General features: G+C 37.4%; 1 protein-coding gene and 1 long non-coding RNA gene across 4 annotated transcripts; one reads left to right on the plus strand and one right to left on the minus strand.

Moving 5' to 3' along the window:
- The first annotated feature begins 4,194 nt into the window (after positions 1 to 4,194).
- LOC131311213 (probable xyloglucan glycosyltransferase 5) lies at positions 4,195 to 8,146 on the plus strand. The gene is made up of 5 exons (XM_058338563.1): positions 4,195 to 5,404; positions 5,675 to 5,983; positions 6,070 to 6,360; positions 6,764 to 6,877; positions 6,974 to 8,146. The coding sequence occupies exons 1-5, from the start codon at positions 4,694 to 4,696 to the stop codon at positions 7,619 to 7,621; spliced, it is 2,073 nt and encodes a 690-aa protein (XP_058194546.1). The 5' UTR covers positions 4,195 to 4,693; the 3' UTR covers positions 7,622 to 8,146.
- Positions 8,147 to 12,965: 4,819 nt separating this feature from the next.
- Positions 12,966 to 15,138, minus strand: LOC131311773 (uncharacterized). 3 transcript variants are annotated; one of them, XR_009195570.1, is made up of 4 exons: positions 14,962 to 15,138; positions 14,398 to 14,725; positions 14,202 to 14,264; positions 12,966 to 13,088 (listed from the first exon to the last, which is right to left on the minus strand). It is a non-coding gene; the product is annotated as an uncharacterized LOC131311773 (long non-coding RNA). The 3 variants fall into 3 exon arrangements; XR_009195571.1 differs by having other exon boundaries at positions 14,398 to 14,490; positions 14,599 to 15,138; XR_009195569.1 differs by having other exon boundaries at positions 14,398 to 15,135.
- Positions 15,139 to 15,276: the final 138 nt, after the last annotated feature.

Raw genomic sequence — 15,276 nt, forward strand, 5'->3', positions numbered from 1 at the left:
ATTTCCATTATATGAGCTATCATTTCATTGTTGAGTTATTACTTTTTTCTTTTCTTTTAGAATTAAGTTATTTCTTTTGTGTATGAACTATTTCCAAGGCTAGACTTGATTTAGTCAATAACCGGATCTCACATAATTGATATAGTGTTCGTTATTACCATATACTTAGTGATGAAATAAAATTGACACCTCCAACTAATTGTTATTACCTAGTGTCATGTGAAGCTAGGCTCGCTCGGCCCATACACATTAGCCCGCTCAGTAGGAGTGTGACAAGTTGGTCAGTCCATAGCATTTATATGAGAGCTTGTGATTCATAGAGGGTGACCACTCCGATATGGCGCCACATCCCATTGAATAAGTAGATTGGTATTACGATCGACAAGAAAGGTAAAGCTCCATGTAAAGGGATCACCATCCCTTGAAATTCCGTCCGTTCACAAACTCTATAAATGGGTCAGACACACCCATGATAAAAAGTAGGCACTTTATTCCCGCTCAATACAGAGCATTCATAAACACTCTACATAACCTAACGGTCCTAACCTGATTGTTGGAGGGTCTTTGACCGACCACATCAGCAGTCATTAGGCTTGTTCTGTAGGAGTTCTCTGGATCATCAGAGACGAACAATCACAATCATTGAAAGGTAAAAGTGAACATCCAAGACATACATATAATCTCGTATGAATTCTAATTCTATATCGAAATATTGTTTGTTTGTAATTACCAGCTTAATTAAAATTCAAATATCTTTTCAGTAGTTATAAGTTATTATAGAGTATAAATAAATGCTAAATTAAATTGTGCTATGAAGGCAAGTAAAGAGGAGAGAAATCAAATCAAATGGGAATGTAGTTGACTTCGTTGAAAATATAACAAAAGAGAATTTAATTATCTGTAGAAAAATGAAAATCTTGGTATATGGCGTGGTAGCTGGACAAAGAACCATACTATATATATATATATATATGTGTGTGTGTGTGTGTGTGTGTGTGTGTGTGTGTGCTGAATGTGCGATAGATATTGAATGTGCAAATTAAATCTTGGGGGCTCTTCAAGTTCAAAGATACCTTTGGTCTCCATATATTTAAATACTACTGCATAAGAAAAAAAAATGGAAGCCACACCCAGTAGTATTTATTTATTATAAGACCCGAATCCAATCCTTCCAAATAATATTCTCAATTGCTCCTTTTTGTCCAAAATGTTTATCCAGTCCGCAAAATGAGAATTTGAAAATGATATAATTTTTTCAAGAAAAAGTTAAAAGTTCGAACAATTTACTAGATATCAATAAGTTCTTTTAGTTTATGGGAAAATGAAAAAAAAAAGATATTGTTTTTAAGTCATCGTTTTACGGATAGGACAAATATTTTAGAATAGAAATAGTAATTACTTAATCCGCGTTTTGATCAGGAAGATTCAGCCTCAGGAGATTCAGCCTCAGGTGCTGGGCATTAGCTATATATCATTATATCTAGCCAGGCTACAAGAATTTAAGCCACTAGATAACTGATTAACATAATCTGTTAATTTTCTCTCCTCTTTTTTCTTTTGTTAAACTAGCTTGAGTTTGTACAACTTTACCAGCAAATGGTTTGCTTTTCGAAAATCCTAACCATTGATCGATCGAGCACCTAATCACCATTAATTAGAAAGTTTATTAGCAAATGGAATCTGCTCAATGTGCTTTACAAGTCACTCATGATCGATACACCTTTATTTTCCCCTTTGTTTAACCCAAAAAAACATGATTCATGATATACACATATAGATAGTTTGTGAGTAGGACATAATAAAACCAAATTAAGTAATGACTAAAAAGAATGGTCGGACTCTGGTCACTTTCAACTTTTAATTTAATTTAATTTATTTATTTTTTGTGATGGGGGTAGGGGATGGCGGTCAAAATAAAATGAGGAGAAATTAATTGAATGAACCACCTAATCTATTTGTAGGAGGCATACTTTTAGTCCTCCACATTTTTCAATCATTGAATCTAATTATTTCAATATTCAGGCCATAGGAAAATAACATAAACATCAACTCTTCGTTATTATCATGAGAAGCAGGAAGCATAAAGTTAAAGATCAAGTGATCAGACAATAGCATATTTTAACATAATTTTAAAAGGACTAGTATATATATGTGCCAAATTATTTGCATGTGGGATGTCTCATATCAAAGTGAAATTCAAAACTAACTTAAAAACTGATCGTTTAGACCTACTGTTTTTGTTGTCCTGCAGCTAAAGGCTTTTGCCTGGAATTTGTAAATTTTCAAATAAAGACTTAAGAATTACTACCAATTTGGAGATTTTCTAGGATAGCAAATAGCAAGAGAGATGAAAGAGTGTCGCTATCAATTTTGATTTTTTTCTAGAAAAGTAAATGGATGGGGGCAAAGAGTGAGAATTTTCGTTTATTTTTTTGGAAACGATGTGTGAGAATTGACACTTCTTATCTACACGTGTTTAGTATAAAAAACTAAGATAATAGATATATAAATTTTTTAACTGCTAACTAGGAATTTCTCTCCACACATACAACTGTCCATAAGCCATGGCCTGGTGGTTGAGGACGAGATATTTATGGGTTTGTTTTCTCCAAAGGTTTCACGTTTAATACATCTCAAATGCGGACTTCAGGTTGGTGCTGTGCAGTGAGGTGCACAGTACTGTACTGCGCACCTCCGAGCCATCGGATCATGCATCTGACAGTTCGAATCTCATCTCAGCAACGCCAATGATCGAGAGCTGTTCATTGCCGAGATGAGATCCGAACCGTCGGATGCACGATCCGACGACTTAAAGGTGCGCAACACGGTACTGCGCACACCACTGCACAGCACCTTCTCCCAATTCCTGAAATGCTATCAATTCTTAATGAGCTTTAATCGGCCCGCCGTAACTCATAAATCGAGCCAAACGTACACCTGAATTATAAAAGATAGTAGGAGTAGTAAAAATAGAAGTAAGCCAGGGTACACATGGAGTGAACTGATGCTGGTTTTGAGGGGAAAAAGAATATACTCCAAATAGTTTACTATGACTTATTTCAGGAGTTGAATGCGTATTAGAGAGGATCGAGGTCGGTTATGTATTGGGATCTCCATTAATTGTTTGTTTCTATGCTTCTTCTTTTTTTCAATATATAGTATTAATGACCAGTATTATTATGCTGATTAAAGCTGCTTACCTTATTTTAATCTTCTCTGTAGTGATTTTTTAGCTTAAGAAAATGACCCGTCTGCGTCATTTCTGCACCTTCTTAAGTAGTAGTACTACTTTCGATCCACAGTTGAAAACTCCCATACCAAATTCCTCATTGTTTAATTAAGAGAAAGAAGATAAAAGAGTAGTTACTACTAATCTCTTTACCATTCTCACATGCTCTGGTAGCTTTTTGTCAGCGGGGTTCCTAGTTTATTGCCTTTTGCTATGTTAGATTCTTTTTTCTTTTTTTAAATCTTCCCTCCTAACTCGTAGTAGTATTTAAAAATGTTACCGTGGATCGGTGATTGTATTTGGATGTCAAGAAAGATAGAACTAATATTTTTGCCCAATTTTTATTTGTAAACAAATCACACAAACTAGTTTATGTGAAAATTTTAGTATTATAGAACACTCAAGTTTATAGTATATGAGTTCAAGCCTTTCTTGTCCAAAAAAAAAAAGTTCAAGCCTTTTTATTAGGGGCGCAAATTTTGCGTGTAGAGTAAATAATGAACATGGAGGTTTGACGCTTAACAGTAACAAGATCAAGACGCAATATTCTTGATTTGCTAGATCAAGACGTAATATTCTTGATTTGCTGCTAATTTTTTACTTTATTTTTGATATATAACAAGTTTGCAATTTTGACAATATATATATAACTGAATTAAAATGTTCCTCAACCCTACTCGTAAAGTGTTCTTTCTTTAAAGTTTTACCATATTGTCATAATCCTAAAGTTAACGAACTCATATGCCATATATATACGCCGTACATGTAGTGGTGCCTTCATAGTGTGAAATCAATAGAGTATATTATCGTTTTTTTGCGCTCTGTGAAATGGTATCACGTTGAGAAATGTTTATTGGTGATAGTTAGATGTAAAGTAAGTAAAACCATATATAAGAAACACTTTCTTAATCTTTTTAATCATTCTGCTTGTCTCAGAACAGAATTTGGGGGAATTATACATATCTAGAACTGAGTGTACGAGGGTTTGGATTCTTTTGAGTTTTGACAATTTAAACCACAGGCATTAGGGTTTTACTCAAGGGCACAAGGCCCTGTCCCGTTCTGGTAATTTTGTAAAATGTTGGGTTAGCTTGTGGAGAGCCTTTTGGTGGTAGGGAGAAAGAAACCCCACACGCACACACACCCCACTCCTGTCTCTGGCTTTTTCCTGGCAGCATTTTGGTGTGGAATGCAAGGGTAATTGAAGTGGGGTTCCTAAAAACAAATCTCCTAATAGTAGATCTGTTTTTTCTGTGGTCATACATGATCTTGGGTTCTCGTCTGCTTTTAGAATTTTGATAGCTGGTTCTCAATTCATGAGATGTTAAGTTTTCTGAGTTTCTTCATTTTGAGATCTCTCTCTGGGGTCTGAAACATGTCTTGTTCCTATTAAGCTTCTAGTATATTTTTTTTCCCTTTTGTATTGAGCATATAATTAACACTTTGTCCTTTTGAGTGGACAATATGGCAAAATTTTCCCGTTGGTGGGGAAAAGACACAAGGAAGGGAACACCAGTGGTAGTTACAATGGAAAACCCCAATTTCTCAGTACTAGAAATTGATGGGCCTGATGCCGCTTTTCGGCCGGTGGACAAAGATAGAGGGAAGAATGCCAAACAGTTCACATGGGTTTTACTTCTGAAAGCACATCAAGCCGTGGGTTGCCTTTCTTGGATTGGTAATTTCCTCTGGGCATTACTCGTTACTATCAAGAAAAGGTTGATACTAGGCCAAGGTGTGGGAATGGAGAGTGAGAAATCTAAGGGAAAGTTACTGTTGAGGATCATTTTGGGATTCTTAGTGACTGCTTTGGCATTTCTGGGGTTTGAAGTGGTTGCCCACTTCAATGACTGGCATTATTTCCAAAACCACAATTTGCACATCCCACAAACTTGGGAGATTCAAGGATGGATGCACAAGCTGTATGTGGGTTGGTTGGGATTTCGTGCCGACTATGTTGCTCCTCCAATTCAGTCTGTTTCTAACTTCTGTGTTGTTCTCTTCCTGATTCAATCTGCCGACAGGCTGATTCTTTGTCTTGGTTGCTTCTGGATCAAGTTCAAAAAGATCAAGCCACGAATTCAAGGAGATCCGTTTAATTCGGAAGATTTGGAGGGTTCTGGATATGACTATCCCATGGTTCTTATCCAGATTCCAATGTGTAACGAGAAGGAGGTAAGTAACCTATCCTCTTTGTAGATTTCACCACTTAATCTGGCTGTCTTTTTCTTTTTCTTCTTTTTTTGTTTTTAAAAAAAGATCTGTAGTTTAAGCTCACTGCTGCAGTGTTTAGTAACCCTTGTCTTTTTGGTAAATGTTTAATTAACCCTTCTTGTTAGGAAAGTAACAATTACTCTACAGTAGAAAATGATAGTAGAATGAAATTAGAGTTGTGTTCTGCAACAGTGGTGATGATGATGACGACTCTGGCATTGACCTCTGTAGGTGTACGAACAATCTATCTCAGCCGTATGCCAAATGGATTGGCCGAAAGACCATTTGTTGATACAAGTTCTTGATGACTCTGATGATCAAAGCATTCAGTTGTTAATCGAGGGTGAGGTTTTAAGATGGAGCCAAAAGGGTGTCAATATTATCTATCGCCATCGTTTGGTTAGAACTGGCTATAAAGCTGGAAATCTTAAATCTGCTATGAATTGTGATTACGTCAAGCAATATGAATTCGTTGCAATCTTTGATGCTGATTTCCAACCAAATCCGGATTTCCTTAAGCTTACAGTTCCGCATTTTAAGGTGGGAATAAATCATCTTCTTGTGAATCTATCAAAAAATAGGGGGGCTTTGTTCTGGATTATTACTCATTCAGCTTGTTTTTTCAGGACAACCCCGAACTTGGTTTAGTTCAGGCTAGGTGGTCCTTTGTGAACAAGGATGAAAATCTGTTGACGCGATTGCAAAACATTAATTTGTGCTTTCACTTCGAAGTGGAGCAGCAGGTTAATGGAGTGTACCTCAACTTCTTTGGTTTCAATGGGACTGCTGGTGTGTGGAGAATCAAAGCACTAGAGGACTCTGGTGGTTGGCTTGAGAGGACAACAGTGGAGGATATGGACATAGCGGTTCGTGCTCATCTCAATGGCTGGAAATTCATTTTCCTTAATGACGTCAGGGTAAGTTCTTGATCACTTGTCGTTTCTCTTTAGTTGAATAGAAGTTGACCATTTTACAAGTATGTTGAATTTCAAGAAGGAACTTAATTATGGAGCTGTACTTATAAAATGGGAAACACATTTGGTGATTAGGCATAATAATTGGGACTTCTATGAACGATAGGGGGGCCACTGTTTCAGTGGTATTCTGAGAGCAGCCACTTTGTGCATATTGTCAAAGGTTAGGTCTGTCTCCAATCTTCCCCCGCCTATACCCCCAATGATTGGGGACTACATGGGTTCTGTTGTTGTTGTTGTTGTATTCTCTGTAGAACTTGGTTGCAGATCTACAGCATCTCCTACAGCTGGAGAATTCTGCATAGCAGGATAAGTAATGTTGTGTGTATGTGGAACTAATTTTCAGGCACTTTGCGAGGTTCCCGAATCTTATGAAGCTTACAAGAAACAGCAACATCGTTGGCATTCTGGTCCAATGCAACTCTTTCGGTTTTGCCTTCCTGCCATCATAACTTCCAAGGTTTGTCTTGCCTTGTATACCTGCATGTTGCTTTCATTTATATGCATAATTCCATTCTAATGTCTCAAAACTTTCACTTGATGTCCTGAACTGCAGATATCATTTTGGAAGAAATCAAACTTAATCCTACTATTCTTTTTGCTGAGGAAACTCATTCTCCCATTCTATTCATTCACATTGTTTTGCATCATTCTTCCGTTAACCATGTTCGTCCCTGAAGCTGAGCTACCCTCATGGGTTATTTGTTACGTTCCCGTATTCATGTCATTCCTAAGCATTCTCCCTGCACCAAGATCCATCCCATTTATAGCCCCTTACCTTCTATTCGAAAACACCATGTCTGTGACCAAATTCCATGCCATGGTCTCTGGACTGTTTCAATTAGGAAGCTCGTATGAATGGGTTGTCACAAAAAAGGCCGGCCGGGCATCAGAGCCAGACCTTTTGGCTGCGGAAGAAAGGGAATCTAAGGCAATGAATCACCTACCACTTCATAGGGGTGTTTCTGAGAGCGGGCTTTCTGAGCTCAACAAATTTAAAGAACATCAAGAATCAGGTTCGAAACCTCCTGCGAAGAAGATGAACAAGATATACAAGAAGGAGCTTGCTTTGGCCTTCTTACTACTTACTGCTGCACTTAGGAGCCTTTTATCAGCTCAAGGGGTACATTTCTACTTCTTACTATTCCAAGGTGTGTCATTCCTCCTTGTGGGTCTTGACCTTATCGGTGAACAAGTAAGCTGAGGGGGGGGGGAACCCATAAATTATTAATTGAAGAAAAAAAGATGGACTCTTTGCATTTTTTAGAGTGTTCCAATCAATCATTGCCTTTGTGGCGGCAGCAGGTGACCTGGGAAATATGTTTAAATTCTTCCCACAAAAAGTCAAATCATATAGAATTATTTTTCGTCTTCTTGATAGTAGATGGTTTTCCTTGTTCCTTTGCTATAGTTTTTGGGGGTTAATTATGACCTAGGCCAATCTTCAACATTGTACCATCATCATCACCACATAAATCTTGTTTCTCTTCCTTCCGCTTCTTTTGGTTCTTTAAATTATTGTTGTTGTTGTTGTTTGTTATTCATATGTACGTAAGACCAGAGGAGAGGGTCTTTCTTCATTCATTGTATTCTAGCTTGGGCGTGGTTTTCCCGTCATGTACTTAAACAAACCGTCAAAATTAGCTTTATGTTGTGTGCCAAAATTAGAGCGCATGTTACCATCTGTAAATGTGCTCCAGTTAATTAAAATCCCATTTGATTGGTCCTCTCTCGCTCTCTCTCTGAATGCTATGTGTTGTGTTGGTTTGTGGTATGGTAGATTGACTAAATGGAGTAAAGAGATGTACTACTAGTATTACTAGTTGTGGTTGAATGGGGAATGGAAAAGTGTCGGCAGCTGGTGAAGGAAGAAGAGTGAGGTATATAATAAGTTATAACAGCCCCTTTCTGGTTCTGGACCACTGTGCTTCAGTTGATGGCCCTGCTTAACCATAGCCATAGGTGATTAGAGAGAATCAGACGGTGAGGGATTGGGAATGGAGGGAGGGAGGGGCCGTGACTGTGACGCTAGTTTTGGTGGGCCCGTCAAATCGCCATCCCAATTATGGGACGCATGATAGTGGGCCAAACTGAACTCCTACCTCCCGTGCAAAGTCATGTGGGCCTTGTCCACACCTCTTCCCTTTCCCTTCTACACCATTCTCTCTCTAGTCTCTAATTCCATACACCAAAACTGAAAATATTTATACAAGTGGTATTACAATACAAGATTCTCGGTCCATGAAACTGTCTATGAACGAAAATGAATGATTCAGATTTTCAGTGATGTGAATCTGGATCATTCATTTCCTTTTACTGTGAATTTAGACCATTTATTTTCTTATATGGACAGAGAATCTTGTACCCTACCAACATTTTTGAAAAATTTACTCCTACTTTTGAATGCTTTTTGCAACTTGGAATAGCTTTACCACGTTTTCTTATGGAAATGGAGGATTAATGTTTTGTTTTGTACCAATAACATAAGGCAAAAGCTTGTAGTAGTATTTTTTTTTTTAATTTTAAACGTGAACTTTTTAAAGTTCAGTACTTGACTTTATGGCCTGCAAAGCGAAATTTATTGGTTAGATTATTTGTTACGGTCTTGTGTTAATGTTGGCAATCAAAAAGATTTCAGGTGAATACCATGGCTAATCTGATATTTAAAATAGATAATTGATCTCAGATGTTGCATGTTAGGCTTCGGGCATTTTTCAAATGCAAAAAAGAGAGAAAAAAAGATGCATCTTTCTCAATCGCGTTCCTAGACTGTGATGGTAAGGACATTTAACTATGGTTTTAGACGAAAACCAAGATTTAAAACCAGAAAAGATCACGCCAAATTATTTTCCATCTCAGTTGTGACCATAAAAGATCACACGTTTTGGTCGTGATTGTTGTTCACATTTAACCATGGTTTACAAAAAAAACTGAGATAAAAAACCACATAAGATCATGTGGATTTAGTTTTCATCTAGGTTTTTACCAGAAACATTCATGCGTTTCAGCCGGGATTCTTACTATGTTTCAATCACGGTTTATAATCGTAATAAAAGAGAGTGATTTACGATCTCACCCGTAAAAACCACGGTTTTGGGTGCATGATTGAAGACGTACAGTCATGGCTTTAGGTGATATTGTAGTAGTGAGCCTAGATCTACGGTACTTTTTTCCGGGTCCAAAAAAACAGAAAGAAGAAAGTGAAAATCTTCTGGTAAAAAAAAAATCATTAACTAATGTATTCCTATCTAAGTAAAGGTTATACTAGTTCAACTTTGGTTTGTTATTGGTCCTCTACCTTCAACTAAACACAGGCAGTTGCGTAAAAGCATTTGAGTTATGCAGGAGAATTTTATTTTTTATTTTTTATTTTTTTACGGGGAAACATACAAACACACACAAACATAAGAACATGACTTATAACTGCTTGTTGACCTAATGAGATCACTGAACTACGTACACGGTAGATCACAATATTGTGATTCAATCATCTATTGTTGACGGTATTATATGTAGAAAATTGATGGTGCCCCTTCTAAAAATTAGAACACAAAATCACTTTGAGACGCATTAATGAGTACTCTCCTAAAAATAGTATACGTTCCCATAAGATGATGCGCATTAGGTTAAACTTTAAGTTCGACTGGGGTAAAATAGAAAAGAACCACACAACAATATGCGTGTCAATTTAAACTGGATCGAGCGGCAAAGCATGGATGGTTTGCACATGGCGCATGGAGTGTGAGTCATTGGTGCAAAGCACTAGAAGAGCCTAGCGAGTTTTGATAGTTAATTAGACTCACCAGCTGTGTGCTTAATTCCATATAAAAATGTCACTACTCAAACCTTTCCCATCTAAGCTGAGACAAAACCTACAAAAGATTGCCCATGTCAAAATATCTAGGCCCAACCCCAGCTCATAACCCAAACATACTCCGGCTATGAGCTTGTTCGAGCCCCAGCTACACAAGGCTATATTCATACAACTTTCTTTTGTAGAAGTAAACTATAGTTTCAATCTTTTGAAATTTGTATTACTTTAATTACTTCAGAAATAAATAGAGAGTGGTGCTATTTGCACCGACCGTTTCCTGCCGACGGTATACCGACAGCCACGCGCAGCCGTCTCTGGCCACCGGACGGTCGATCTGCGCCGTCCAAAAATTTTTTAAAAAAAAACCGAGGGGCCTAGCGCGAGAATCAACGGCATCCGATGTGTGTAGGGTGCTTGATCTAAACACCCTACATGAAAAATAGGGTGTTTAGATCAAACACCCTACACACATCGGATGCCTGTATATACATATATACACGAAAAATAGGGTGTTTAGATCAAGCACCCTACACACATCGGATGCCGTTGATTCCCGCGTTGGGCCCCTTGGTTTTTTTTTTTTTTAAATTTTTGAACGGCTCGGATCGGCCGTCCGGTGCGCGCGGCCGTCGGTACGATTTCCCTATATTTTTGGTCGGTACATATAGGATTTTTCATAAATAGACTACAGGTTTTTTTTTTTACTACATTATCTTAACGAATTTTTATTGCATGATTACAACACAAAATGCATGGAATATAGTTTAGGGATGATGCTATGGTGTCCCCGGTCATTTTGGGGACACCGTAATTTTTGGCATAACTTTACCATTAGGAGCATAACTAAAATCAATTACAAACATAACAGAACCCAAACAAGGAATAACCAAGAAATATCCAAAAAACCAACGTAACTAAACCCAACCAAGACATAACAAATAAGTTATGTCTTGCTATGGTATTGGTTATGCCTTGCTATGGTTCTGTTATGCTTGTAATGAATTTTGGTTATACTCATAATGGTTTTGTTATGTCAAAAGTTACGATGTCCCCAAAATGACCGGGGACACCGAAGTCATTCCCTATAATTTATATAAGTAAAATAGGCAAAAAGTATTGAATTTAGTTTTTCTTTCTATTAAAAAAACCATGAACAACCACATTTTCATAAAATAACAAAAGAGTGGCTAAAGTTGTTTTGCACATAAAATCACCACCAAGCACCCATATTGGACACCAATTATTTTGGGTTCCCTGCTTTCTTCTAAATTTAAAGTTTGGACTTTAATTTCAGAAGTTTGACCACAAAAAGAAGAAAATAAATAACCTATTATAATTGTTATTTGAAATCGTTGCATAGTCACATACTCGTTATCGATGGCACTTTTTCAATGTACGGAATGAACAATTCTTCATTTATCTCTTATTTGATTGCGCAAATTATTCTCCATATAATTCTTTTTCTTTTTCTTTTTTGTTTGTCAAAATGATAGGATCATGATTAGAATAGAAGCAAAAACATCAAATAGGGCATCCATCATTTGGAGGGATGGGAGGACAGAAACTACGATAGAGGAATATGTTCCCAAGTACAAGAACGACTCCCTCTCATAGCACTCTGGGTCAAGCAACGAGCAACACCATTGCCACCATGCCAAACAAATCTCACTGAAGAATCGCTGAAACAGGACCGCAAACGGTAAAACCCCGGCAACTCTGCTAAACCCCGGCAACTCTGCTATGTTCCTCCGTTTGCCTCTGGATCAACTGAACCGAATCCCCTTTGAATTCAATTCGATCAAATCCCAGATCATAAGCAAAAAGGCATCCTTCCCAAGCAGCAATGGCTTCCCCAAGTAAAGGGTCAACCAAGTTTGGAACATGAACCATTCTAGCTGCTCTGAATCTGCCCCTAGCATCTCAGACAATCACTCCCACACCCCCATGTCTGCTCTGAATCTGCCCCTAGCCCACTGACATCTAGCTAGCAGCAGTTGGATGTAGATTCGACTTCCACTTAACAGATCGAACAAAATGGGAGTAGAACAGATCTTTTTAAACAGAGTCTCCCTTGTAGGCACTATATCAAGTAGAGCTTTCCAAATAAAATTATTTACTTTCCCCACAACCGGAAGAGCGCAGACACTGCTCCAAATACGTTTCATTTGCTCACAGTTGCTGCTCTCTCCTTCCAAAAATCCCATTTCTTCGAAGCGAAAGAGCTGTTTCGTACCCCGATTCACGGAATAAATACCATCAGGTGTGTATAATGCCAAATCAGTTTATCACGCATATCATTCATCGGGAGTAGGAAACATTGCTCTCAATGACTTTATCCATGCTGAAGTTTTTGTTTTATGAGTAAAGTTGTTCTTGGGGACTGAATGTTACCTTGGTTGTCCTTTTACTCCTTTTTGGCACCATAGTAAAAAAAGGGGAAAGTCTTCAATACACACCCCTTTAAGGTGTGTACCATATGCACCTATTGTGTAGTTCATATTGTGCCACCTCATAAAAAATTCCTTGTAGGACCAGTCATTCATAACATTTTATTTCGTATCGTAACTTTTATACTAAAAATTCGTAACTTTTTATCAATATGATTCGTAACTTTTTAGCAATAGATTCATAACATTTTGAGAATCATAACATTTTAGTGTGTTTTAAAAAGGGTGCATATGATACACACCCAAATAAGGGGTGTGTATTGTAGCACTTCCCTAGTAGAAGTAGTCAAACACGGTTTCTTCATTTGCGTTTATTGGTTTCAAACATTTGGTACTACCATGTACGAAAATGGTTGCTCTTCACATATTACAGAAAATATTCCTTCTGTCCTGTTCAACTCCTGCTGAACCTGCGAAAAAATAGAGGTGTACAGTTACTGAATTGGAAGGCAAATATTTACATAGAAATACATCTCAAAGAAGCTTAGTTTCACTGGCTTCTTTCCAGTCCTAATGTTATTATTTATTATATTTTGGCCTAGTAACTTTAGTAGTAATAGCTAGTAAGTCCAACCCAATTATGTTCTTTGGCAAGTAAGAAAAATAGCAGAGACCATGATGTACACCAAAAATTGACCAAACTTGTCGCATACCTATATAGCTTAACTCTGCTAGAGTCTTACATAGCATTGATGTATATAACTTTAAGACCTACACCTTTATAACCTTTATATATCAAAGGAAGGACCAAATTGAAGGTGAGTACCTCATGGACCTAGTGCTGTCTGAGAAATTATACATGATAATAAAAATTCAAATTCACTATCTTGTATTCTCCAGCTTTATGGTTGATCAGGAAGTGTCAAAAAAGAGAACTGCCATAACAATGGTGGATATCGTAGTAATACAATGTTGTACTCCCATCGAGCTAGTATCATGGTTAACCCTTGGATGGGCAACACCTAGATCGCAAATTAAAAAGAGATGAGGACAAAGAATGCTACTTCGAATAATGTGAACTCATCTTTTGTTATCTCGTGTCTACGTATATTTGTCTATTTTTGCGAAGAATATAGATCACAGTGGGGAACTGGGTTTGATCTCCACTGATAATACATTTGTTAATTATACATTTATACGTAATACATATGAAAACAAGTACTATAACAGATATCTACAAATTTATACATAGAATGTGTCAGTTCCTCCTAGGTGATCCCCACTTTTGCTCCTCTATGTGCCTTTCTTTCAACTGCCATCTCCTTTTTGCTTTGTTCTACAAATTAAAACCTCTCCATTGTATACATTCTATAAGCCATATCCTTCCCTTAAAGCAATTGATTTATTCCTTCTTTTTTTTGGTTATTCATCCAGACAATGTAATCGGCAGAGGTATTTCCTTTTGTTTACAGATGGAATACAGTTCCACAAAGCACAAAATATGCATATTAAATTTTGAAGCAGCTTCATAACATACAGAAAATAGTATTAAAATCCCACAACAGTATATCAAAACTACATACTCTAATACAATCTACCTTGTTAACATTGAGCCTTCCATGATGAACATCATCACTGACCTACACCTGCAATCCGTTCAGTTTCAGATGATGCAGAAAATGCAAGAATACTAAAAAAGAAGAAGAAGATCTTCATGCCTAAAAAATCCAACAAAAAAACTGAAGACTAAAAAGCTCCATTGCTTGTACTTATGTATACCTTAAGAACCAAATTTGAGTGTGGAGACAGGGGGAGAGGAAAAAGATTACCTGTTGGATTTATTTGCCCAAGGGCAATTGGCAAACTACCATGCTGCACAGGAAATTGTAATATACAAACTCATTCATAGGTATCAAAATACAACACAAAATCACAATCATTATGTTGACAGATTCACCGTAAGAAATTACACTGACTCACCTTTAAGAGGAAAGTACACCGACTCAACTTTGATTCCTTCGGACTCTCGGAAGCCTAGATGCAGATCCATCTTTCGAGCGTCCTTCTCCCTATTCTCCATATTTTGAAGCATTTAGATTTGTTGTTGCTGTAGTTGTTCTCACCAAGAACATACCATCAAAATAGAGTTGAAAACAAGGGGAAAACCCTAGAGACAGAGAATAATCAACCAAAACACCACAGCTAGAGTAGCTTCAAACACACACAACAATGAGGGTCTAGGGAAAACAAATACCACAAAATCCTGAACAAAATCAAAAGGAAAAACCGCACAAACCATAAACTAAAACAAAAAAAAACAGCGGAAATTCGAAAAACTTAAACCTGGTGGGAAAACATGTCGCCTATTCGGACAAATGGTTCATGGTGTCGATCTCTTTCCTGAGGAGGGAGGGGAGAATCAAGAGAGAGAGAGAGTCGATCTCTGCCCAGGAGTGGAGAGCCTTGTGGAATCTCGTTTACTGCAATGAAAGCAGGAACAGAATGCCACATGAGGTAAGTAAATACTCAGCCTTTACATAGTGATATTTAACAACAAAATCCGACAACAGGCAAGCTATCCCCCTAAGCGTTTTTTGAAATAGTTCCCCTGTGGGATGTGATGGTAGTTATATTGGATGTTAGGTTCATGGCGAGGCA

Source organism: Rhododendron vialii, chromosome 12a (assembly GCF_030253575.1).
Source record: "Rhododendron vialii isolate Sample 1 chromosome 12a, ASM3025357v1".
Taxonomy (NCBI): domain Eukaryota; kingdom Viridiplantae; phylum Streptophyta; class Magnoliopsida; order Ericales; family Ericaceae; genus Rhododendron; species Rhododendron vialii.